We start from the raw sequence: 11,043 nt of genomic DNA, 5'->3' as shown, positions 1-11,043 counted from the left end.
GAAATCTGACAATAATGATTTCTGAAGAATCATGTGACACTGAAGACTGAAGTAATGATGCTGAAAATTCAGCTTTGCATCACATGAATAAATTACACATTAATATATATTTACATGTACATTTATGAAAAGTTATTTTTATTGTAGTAATATTTCACAATATAACTGTTTTCAGGGTATGCTTGATCAAATGCAGGCTAAAGATGTGATCAGGAAAGTGTTTTTTTATGTGAAAGATGTATCTGATGTGTCAATAAATGGTCTGCAAATCTTTTATGAATTGTTTTATTATGAATATTAAATATAGACATGAATTCACGATTGAAATTAGGCCTGAAAAAGACGTCTTTTCAACTCACTTTACAACCTAATTTAGATTTATAATGTTATACTTATATTATAAATTATAATATAGAAATTATATAAATATTAAAGATTTTTAATTTATTTTTTATAACGTTCCCCTAATATGGGAAACGTAAAGAAAACTTTCCTAGCTAACCAACAGGGAACGTTCTGGGAACCTGAAAATAACGTGGTATAATATCCCGCTCCAGTGCAGTAGGTGTCGCGGTGTGCAACAGTTCAGCTGCTCCAAACCCTCCTGTAAAACACACGAAGAAGAGGAAAACGAAAGTAACAACACCTGTTGACACCTAAACCTTTTGACACTCATAACATTCGCGGCCATTTATGAGTTTAATCCACAATCCATCGAGACCAGCAAGAGATTCTGAGAACGACGCGCGCGGACTGACAACAAGCGTTACTGAGTTTAAAATACTGAAAAATTCTCCTCTTAGTGGACAAGACTGCAAGTAATTTAATACATTCTCCATTAAAGTCATTTGCAATTATTAGGAACTTCATATTGTATATTAAGCGTGATTTAAATGTGAAGTTACAGAAGGCTGTTCTTCTGCTACTCCGAACAGACGAAGAATCTGCCAGAAATTACAATCTTTTGAAGTAAAAACACGAAAAGTTTTATTGATAAAGGGTTATTGAAAACAAATATATTTTGAAAGTTTTCTTACATTTCCTCTTATGTTTTAGGCTGTTGTTTTTGTGATGTGAAATCGAAAGTATTTTTAAAGCAGACATTTACAGTAGACCGAGATGAAGCCTAACGTCAATGAACAACAATCTGATATTATTAAACTGAATATTTCAGTTCATATATAGCAATTATGATTAGTAGTTATACAGTATGTCTATTATAATTCTGGTTACTTTTACGTAATTAGTTATTTTGGGATCATTTGAAAGGAATGAAATCAACCACCACTGTGAACTTGAAGTAATGATTAAATGACAAACGATTCAACAATTAATAAAGATTGGGTAAATATGATTGTAAAATGATATTATACTGTAATAGAGAATACAACAAATTGGGCTCAGTTTTCCCAGCACTGTACATTTCTGTTCCCAAATGAATTCATATTTAGAGTCAGTTAAACTCATTAAACAATCAGAAATGATTAAGACCATTCGGTTATTTTACATGGCAATATATTTGTTTGTAACTCACTTTATTTTATACATTGTTTTTGCTGTTGCTGTTGTTGATGATAACTCAGCATTCTTCATTATTGTCTTGAATAAGATGTTCTTCATCTGTGTAAAATGGTGTCATTTCCAGGTGATGCTGAAGGATTGAGTGTTTTCAGAAAGCAGTGCTGATCAGTTTTCAGTGTCAGTTTAGCTGCAGTATGTCAGAGGAAAGAGGAAAGGACTCTCTCTCTCAGATGAGTCTCTCAGAGAAACACAGGTAAGACTGCGTCTGTTTTCATCAGTTTAAACTCGACTACACTTTGTGTTTCCCTGTCAATAACAAAACTTTAAGCATTGTTTTATATTTGCAAATGCTTTGAACAACTTCACTTTTGAGCTTTTTAAATTAACACTGACATTATCTATAAAGCCCTGTTTGCTCTATAGAAAATTTTCACAGTTAATAATTTGTTAATAACCTTCTAGACGCTGAATTAATCCAAATAAATGACTTTAGTTTTTAGATCATAAAATTATTGATAGACATTAGAAAACAACTATACACTTAATTTAATTCAAGAATGCCAACAAAACTTTGTCGCACAGACATTTCTGCTCTTTATTTCTGTCAATAAACAAAAACTTGACATGTTCTCAACATATATTAAAGAAATTGGTAAACTAATGTGAGCCAGTAAATAAAATGATTGTTAACTATAGAACTGTAAATTGTGTGAGTGTGTGTATTTCTGTGGAGGATTAGATAAAGACACAGATGTGTTTCAGACACAGTTGATCCTCCTTTACTGAAGTGTTTTCTCTCTGTTCTTTGTGTCATCAGTGTAAGATCAGGCTCACATGTGTCCAGCTCTGTGTCTCTGAAGAGTGATCGGTCTAAAGCTGGAGTACCACCAGACTTCAGTGAGAAAACACCATCATCTAATAAAAGGTATTTTGTGTTACTAATGTTTTCACACGTTGACTGTGTTTAAAAGTTGTATCAGTGAATACCAATCATGAAACATGTTTAGATTAAATATTTGTCAGAGTTTTCACAGCTAATGCTTATTTCTCTTTCTGTAAAATATCAGTTAGTATTTTATTTTGCTAATTTGATTACAGGCTTCAATATGAGACATTAGACTCAGACGTTCAGACTCACAGGAACCACGAGAATTTCAAAGACAATCTTCTAGGGATCTTCCAGGTAGGAAAACACATTTTTATAAATGTTTAATATTTCTAACAAACAAATATGTTATTGAACAAAAAAAATGTAATAAAATTTTTCTTGATCACTTATTTTTCTTTTTAAAGACATTTTAGCTCAACTTGGTTAGCATGTTAGTCTTTTAACTGGATTTTTAATGTACATGTATTATAATTACTGAATAAATAGTGTTGACCAAATGTAGATGTACAATTTGGCTTAAATTGTGTTATTCTGTCTTTTCTCTTACTTTTGTTTGTAGGATCTTGAGAGCAAAATAATCACATTTCTGAAGAATGAGCTGGAGAAGTTAAAGAAAATATTACAAAAAGAGAACACACAACACTTTGTGAAGGACTTTAATGAGAACAGATCCAGTATCAAATCAGCAGCTCTTGATCTCACACTACATTACCTGAGAGAGATGAAGCAAGATGAAGCCGCTGATGCTCTAGAAGGTAAGAGACTCATGATCATCTGTCAGATTGTCTCTTATAAATGTAGGAGAGAAAATGAAGACTAAAACTATCTATTGTCTGTTCCTGTGTTTAGATGAGCTGTTCTTCATTCATCAGCTGAAATGTGGCCTAAAGAAGAAGTATCAATGTGTGTTTGAAGGAATTGCGAAGCAAGGTGACTCCACACTTCTGAATAACATCTACACAGATCTCTATATCACTCAGGGCGGCAGTGAACAGGTCAATACTGAACATGAGGTGAGACAGATTGAAGTTGCTTCCAGGCGTCATGAAGCACAAGAGATACAGGTTGATTGCAAAAATTTGTTTGAAGCACCTGAACAAGACGAGGAGATCCGAACTGTACTGACAAAAGGAGTCGCTGGCATCGGGAAATCAGTCTCTGTGCAAAAGTTTGTTCTGGACTGGGCTGAAGGAAAAGAAAATCAAGATATCAGCTTCATATTTCCTCTTCCATTCAGAGAGATGAACTTAAAGGAGAAAGAAAAAATAAGTTTGATGGACCTTATAACCCAATTTTTCCCAGAGACAAACGGACTGAACCTTACAAGAAGGAATCGATTCAAAGTGCTGTTCATCCTTGATGGACTGGACGAATGTCGCCTTCCTCTGAAGTTTGATTGTAATGAGACGTGGCGTGATGTATCGTCACCAGCCTCTCTGGATGTTCTCCTAACGAACCTCATGAAGGGAAATCTGCTTCCTTCTGCTCTCATCTGGATCACCACCAGACCAGCAGCTGCCAGTAAGATTCCTCCTGACTGTATCGACCGGCTGACAGAGATACGAGGATTCAGTGATGCACAAAAGCAAGAGTACTTCAAAAAAAGATTCACTGATCAGAATCAGGCCAAAACAATCATAGATCATGTTAAACAATCAAAGAGTCTCTTTATCATGTGCCACATCCCAGTCTTCTGCTGGATTTCAGCCACTGTTCTCCAGAACATTCTGGAGGAGAAAATAAATAATGATGTGAAAAACACTCAGGCTGATGAGATCTCTAAAACACTGCAGGAATCAAACACTGAAGACACTCCCAAGACTCTGACACAAATGTACACACACTTTCTCCGCTTTCAGATCCAACAGAGCCGCCGAAAATATGATGGAGAATACACACCAGATGTTTCCTGGGATAAAGACGCCAACCTTTCACTGGGGAAACTGGCATTTCATCAGCTGGAAAGAAACAACCTGATCTTCTATGACACAGACCTGGAAGCCTGTGGTATTGACGTCTATAAGGCATCAGTGTACTCAGGCATGTGTACCCAGATCTTTAAGGAGGAAACAGGGATCGTTCTTGGTACCATGTACTGCTTTGTTCACTTGAGCATTCAAGAGTTTATTGCAGCCCTTTATGCACATCTGTTTCTAGACATCAACAAGACAAGTGTGTTTGATCATGAGTCTACAGAACAGGAAAACAGAAATGACACCATGATTGATTTTCTCAAGACTGCAGTGGACAAGGCGCTCGAGAGTGACAATGGACACCTGGACCTTTTCCTTCGCTTCCTCCTCGGTCTGTCACTCCAGTCCAATCGACGACTCTTACGAGGTCTGTTGACACAGCAAGACGGCAATGACCAGAGCAACAAGGAAATAGTTCAGTACATCAAGCAGAAATTAGAAGATAATCTTCCTGCAGAGAGATCCATCAATCTGTTCTACTGTCTGAATGAACTGAACGACCAAACTCTGGTGAAAGAGATTCAGACCCACCTTAGCAAAGGAAGTCTCTCATCTGGTGACCTTTCACCTGCCCAGTGGTCTGCTTTAGCCTTTGTGTTGTTGACATCAGAGGAAGAGCTGGAGGAGTTTGAGCTTCAGAAATTCAAGAAATCAGACGAGTGTCTCATTAGATTATCGGCAGTCATCAAAACCTCCATAAGAGCTCTGTAAGTCTTTTAATATATTTTGTCATGTTTAGCTCTCATCTGAAAAATGCATTTATCTACATTACTCTATAGTGATTCCCCTTCATAAACATAAACCTATACCTGTAAAGCTTTTGTGTGTGTGTGTGTGTGTGTGTGTGTGTGTGTGGAGACAGTTTATCAAAACTAAAGACAAAATATAAAAAACATGTAAAAATGTTTGCATGTTTGTTTTGTATCATATCATATTACCACATCATATATTAGTTGTCCCTCTGTTTCTCCCAGTAATTAGATATTTTAAATAGAGATGCACCGATTACAATTTTCTAGGCCGATTCCGATTTAATTTTTTCTAACCACATTACAGCACACACAAATATTTATTTTCTATCTTTTCTTTAATAGAACATTTTGCATAGAACATAGATAATTTTTTTGAACACATAATCGCTATAAAATAGAACTATAAATTACTTCTGGTGTGGGAAATACACATATATATATATATATATATATATATATATATATATATATATATATATATATATATATATATATATATATATATATATATATAGTATATAATATATATATCCTTGCAGTATAAAGATATTTCTATATTTCTATAATTTCTGGCTAGTTTACTTTATTTATTTTTTATAATCATAACCACTTCTCCTGCTCCCGGTGTGAATGCACTCATTGATTAACATGCACGCCAAAAAAAATACGCGCTGCTCACATTTGCGGTGTGAAACGGCCGTAATTCACAAGGTTTCCTACATGTGCGTTCCGTATGCATGTGTGATGCTGATGTTGCGCAATGTTAATCATGTGACACTCAAGTGCATTTGACCGGCATAAAATCGGCATATGTCCGACTGACCGGACGGTCGCCGGTCATGGCAATCACGTGAAAATCAACCAATTCCGGTCACCAGCCGATCAATCGGTGCATCTCTAATTTTAAATGCTTATTTCTATGAGTAATACTGTAGTTTAATGTAATAATAATGTGATGCAATATGTAGATCGAGATATTTACAAATAAACATTTATCAATAGCCTGTTGTATCGTATTTGATGTACACATTTTAAGATGGTTTTTCTACACTTTTTTTTTTAAATTGTTGTTCCAAAATCTCTTTTTTACATATAATTTTTTAAAATATATTTTTCAAATTTAGTAATTAAGTAAAATAACTATACATTTAATTTTCAGCAATTGTTATGGATGTTTTTTTTTTACTATCTTTAAATAGGGGTGTGACAATAACCGCATCACTGCAATATCGCGTTAATGAGATGCCTACCGCAGTGTGAGGTCATCACCGCACATTTTTTTTTTTTTTTTTTTGCTGAAAGTTACAGTAGTGCATATGGTTTGTGATATGAACTTTAAACACATTAATATTTGCTTATAATTTACTGTATTCTGCGAGTCCCATGTTCAAGGATTTCTGGAGAAAAAAAAACGCTTCCTGCGCAAGGGAGGGACAGTCCGTTAAACATATGGGGGCATACGACTAGGTTTTGTGATGATTACAGTTTTCAATTAAATACAAACAAACACAGGCATAAAAGACAAGCATAACGTAAACAGTTGGAGTTAGATTTTAATTGCAAGTAGCGATCTCTCTTATGTGGTATAGGCAACAGTTGACGGCGCAAGCCGAATGATTTAAAAAATAGCCACGAATCTAGTGTCATTTAATAAGCCAAATACTGTGTCGCCTTTGAGGCAGGTGACAATTAAGGGGAAGCCGGTGAATTTGGACAAGGCAATATGCCGTATCTGTCGCACAAAAGTATCCGTCTCGCGAGGAAATACCACTAACTTAAGACCACATCTTAGGAAAAATTAACCATCCTGTGGCGTTTGCTGGACTTAAGTGCAGCACACCTACCTTAGGTCAGCGACACACTGGCTGCGTGGCTTGTCCGTTTTTATTTCGGCTCCCATGTTAACAGGTTAGAGCTTGCACACTGCCTGCGTGAGACGTGCGTCTCAGTTGTGGCACGAGTCGCGCGGAAAACGCTTGCATGCTAGAAATAGAACCAACGCCTATTTTTCACGCGACACGCAAGCCTGTTGGAAGCGTTTCCTGGCAAAATAGAATAGGAAAAGATGTTTGTATGTCATTTTGACATGAATACATATTAATAAATTACATTTTGATGTTTGGAAGTTAAGGTTTCTTTTGACATAAATGCAGATATAAATGTAATTTTAAAAAAAATATTATCGATTTTCAAATATTGTACCTGTCAATACAGAGCGAAATATTCTGTAGCCTATTTTGCCGTCAATACTGCCGACGCTGTCTTTGTTGCTATATATTTGTTTAACATTAAGTATAGGCCTTCCACAACTCTCTTCCCATATGTCGAATATATCACCAATGAGGCTTATGTCACCTAGCAGCAGCAGCGCTGTTTCTGGTGTGCAAAGACAGAAAAAGCCACGCAGCTGACACGCAACAGAAACGCCACACTCACACCACGCAGCCAGTGTGTCGCCGGCCTTAAGGCTACCTAATTAATAGTTAATTATTAATATTTACAATTTAATATAAATGTTAATTTGTTTATTTTTTAATAAAGAATACTGCTTTATGATTATTCATTTCCATTGTCATTTACAAGCTACATGCAGTCTTGATCGCGTCTGCAGTGTGTGATGCGACCGCGGGTGGTTTTTTTTTTTTGTGGTGGGGGGTGGGGTGGTGGGGTGTCGGTTAACCGCCAAACCGCGAGATTTGTTGCTTCTTCACCGCGGTAAGAAAAAATCCCATTCCGTCACAGCCCTATCTTTAAATTAATGATATATCACCCGTTGGCCACCCTGCTCTCTAAGATATCGGCATCAGCCATCGGTTGACCTTAATCTTGAAATATTTAAAACAAATAACATTTCTTAGGTTCTTAGTTTTAAGTAATCTTAGCTTTACTTAAATCATTAAATATTTTATGTCAAGTAGACATGTACATGTGAATGGAGGCATTTTTAGAATTACAGTGAAAGGCCTTTAACTTGCTATAAAAGTGTGAACTGTCTTATATAATGGTGTCGGCACATTCAAGTCAATAATTTTGTTGAATATTAAGTGTCTCCAACTAAGCAAGACAGAGGCAACAGTGGCAAGAACCTAAACTCCATCAGGTGACATAAATAGAGAAAAAATCCTATAGCTATAAAAGCTTTACAGAAATATTTTTTCAAACACACTTCATTTTATCTAGGTTATTTGTCACTGAATAAAAACACTAATGTACTGGAAATAGTAGTTTTTGAAGATGAATGTTAGTTTAACTGAGCCTCTTTGCTGTATGTGCTGTTTATGTACAAAATAAATGAAAAATGTGTTTAATATTTGTATATAGAAAATGTATTGTATGTGTTCCATCTAATTCTGTGTTGTGACTTATTGTAGGTTAAATGATTGTAACTTAACAGACAAAAGCTGTTCAGCTCTGGCTGCAGTTCTTGGATCAGATACCAATCTGAAAGAGCTGAACATGAACAATAATAATCTGCAGGATTCAGGAGTGAAGCTACTCTGCACTGGACTGAAAAAGTGTAAATTGGAGATACTGAGGTAAGTTGAGCCACAGGAGTCACATGACTAGAGTGAGGTGCGATGACTGACAGGACGATGCCGGAGGCAAAAGTACAAGACAACTTTTGTGAAAAATTCAAAGATCTTTTATTTATTTGTAACAATGTGGGTATACCATATCAATCCTGTCATTGTGCAATTTTATTGTTGTTGTGTTATTTCATCGAGTAATATTGAAGTGACATTAAGCATTAATTTTGTTCCAAGAAAAGGAAAGATCTAACATTAAATATCAGAATAAGAGCTCTGGGGGGTTAATAAAGGCCGGAAGTTAGTTATTTTAGTCAAAAAAGTTTTAAATAAGAATATTTTTCTTACATGAACGTATCGCTTCACTTCAGAAGGCCTTTATTAACCCCCCAGAGCTGTGTGGAGCACTTTTATCATGGATGGATGTACTTTGATGGACTTGAAAAATATACAACCATTCACTGCCATTATAAAGCTGGGAAGAGCCAGGAAATGCTTTTAATATAATTCCTATTGTTGTATTCATTCAAATGTCCCGTTGACCCCCCCTCCACTCCCAGACCACGCCCCCATCCCACGGAACCACGTAGTCCCAGCCCGGACTCTGTCGAGGGGAAGACACTGGCTAACCCGGGGGGTAACTGATCGTGGAGAAGACACATATGGGTCGCCATAGGGACCGCTGACATAAGAACCCCAGCCTGAACTCAGCTCATAGTGAGAGGTAACAGGCCTGGCGACCGGCGATCCGCTTCGCCTGGCGCCGGGGGGGTGACAGAGGAACTCACGAGGTTAGCCATTTGTTGGGTAACCAACGGAGCAGGAAATGCATGTATCTGGCCCATAGGGCAAGAATGGCGTAGCAAGCCGACACTAACCTAATTCCTCGCACTACTGGCTGTAGCGAGTACACGGGAGGAAACAGGTTCTACACGAAGGCTATAAAACCTAGTGAACGTGTTAGGTGTTGCCCAGCCCGCAGCTCTGCAGATGTCTGTCAGCGAGGCGCCTTGAGCCAACGCCCAGGAGGAGACAACACTCCTAGTAGAGTGTGCCCTCAACCTAGGTGGGCAAGGCGAGTCCTGGGTGTCACACCCGGACGATAGCATCCACTAACCAGTGGGCTAACCTTTGCTTGGAGACAGCCTTCCCCTTCTGCTGGCCTCCATAACAGACGAAGAGCTGGTCTGAGGTCCTAAAGCTTTGAGTTCTGTCAATGTAGCAGCGCAAAGCGCGAACAGGACAGAGGAAAGCCAGGGCTGGGTCTGCCTCCTCCGGGGGCAGCGCTTGCAGGTTCACTACCTGATCTCTAAACGGAGTGATAGGAACCTTGGGCACATATCCGGGCCGGGGTCTCGGAACAACGTGAGAGAAGTCTGGGGCGAACTCTAGGCACGATTCGTCGACCGAAAATGCCTGCAGGGGCGGCTGCCGTGAGAGCTCGTTGGCTGCACGGTTGAGCACACCAGGGATGTGAATGGCTTGAAGTGACCGCCCTATGGAGGAGATGGCGGGCGAGTCGCAACATGCGACGGGAGCGTAGACCACCTTGGCGGTTGATGTACGCAACGGTTGCAGTGCTGTCCGTATGGACCAGTACATGCTTGTGCTGAAGTAGCCCTCTGAGGCGGCAGAAGGCAAAGCGTACTGCTTGCAATTCTAGGCAGTTGATGTGCCAATGCATTTGGGGCCCCGTCCACAGACCCGAAACTGCATGCCCGTTGTACGTGGCCCCCCAGCCATTGGCAGAAGCATCTGTGAAAACCACAGCATGCCTGGACACCTGGACTAAGGGCACTCCGACCTGTAGAAATGCAGGGTCTGACCAAGGGCTGAAGGTTTGGCGATGGTGACGGTGAGTGCGGGGTGATGTTCTACCGGAACGCACCGCTCTGCCACGCCTATCTTGGGACTCGATCGTGAAGCCAGCGCTGAAGCTGTCTCATATTGATGCAGACAGAGCGGCGTTGCTGCGGCTGCCATATGCCCCAGGAGCCTCTGAAACTGTTTCAGTGGGACCGCTGACTTGCCTTGAAAGGACTTGAGGCAGTTGAGCACTGACTGGACGCCTCCGTGAGGCGCGCGGTCTGACTGACCGAGTCCAACTCCATACCGAGATAAGAGATCCTCTGCATGGGGCAGAGTTTGCTCCCTTCCCAGCTGACTGAGATGCCGAAGCACCATGTCCCTCTGTTCGCTCAACAGATCCCGCGAGTGAGTTATTATGAGCCAGTCTTTGAGATAGTTAAGAATGCTAACGCCACGTTCTCTCATGCGAACAATGGCCGCCTCTGCGACTTTCGTGAAGACATGGGGTGACAGGGCCAGCCCGAAGGGTAGGACCTTGTACTGATATGCTCGACCCTCGAACGCAAAACGTA

The 11,043-nt window shown here is 39.2% G+C and overlaps 1 protein-coding gene across 3 annotated transcripts in view; it reads left to right on the top strand.

Moving 5' to 3' along the window:
- The first annotated feature begins 555 nt into the window (after window positions 1-555).
- LOC308695872 (NACHT, LRR and PYD domains-containing protein 3-like) overlaps window positions 556-11,043 on the top strand; it is a 29,428-nt gene continuing 18,940 nt past the window's right edge. Inside the window, exons 1-7 of one of the 3 annotated variants that reach the window (XM_081374130.1) lie at window positions 556-818; window positions 1,646-1,774; window positions 2,339-2,446; window positions 2,620-2,704; window positions 2,970-3,165; window positions 3,260-5,090; window positions 8,507-8,671. In XM_081374130.1, coding sequence (XP_081230256.1) covers window positions 1,716-1,774; window positions 2,339-2,446; window positions 2,620-2,704; window positions 2,970-3,165; window positions 3,260-5,090; window positions 8,507-8,671 — 2,444 coding nt within the window. In that variant the 5' untranslated portion in view covers window positions 556-818; window positions 1,646-1,715. The remainder of the gene's footprint in view (window positions 819-1,645; window positions 1,775-2,338; window positions 2,447-2,619; window positions 2,705-2,969; window positions 3,166-3,259; window positions 5,091-8,506; window positions 8,672-11,043) is intronic. The other 2 variants (XM_081374131.1, XM_081374132.1) reach the window with 2 other exon arrangements.

Source organism: Scardinius erythrophthalmus, assembly GCF_964197995.2.
Source record: "Scardinius erythrophthalmus genome assembly, chromosome: 9".
Taxonomy (NCBI): Eukaryota; Metazoa; Chordata; class Actinopteri; order Cypriniformes; family Leuciscidae; genus Scardinius; species Scardinius erythrophthalmus.
Note: the sequence above shows the minus strand (reverse complement) of the source record. Positions and strands in the feature narration are given on the sequence as shown.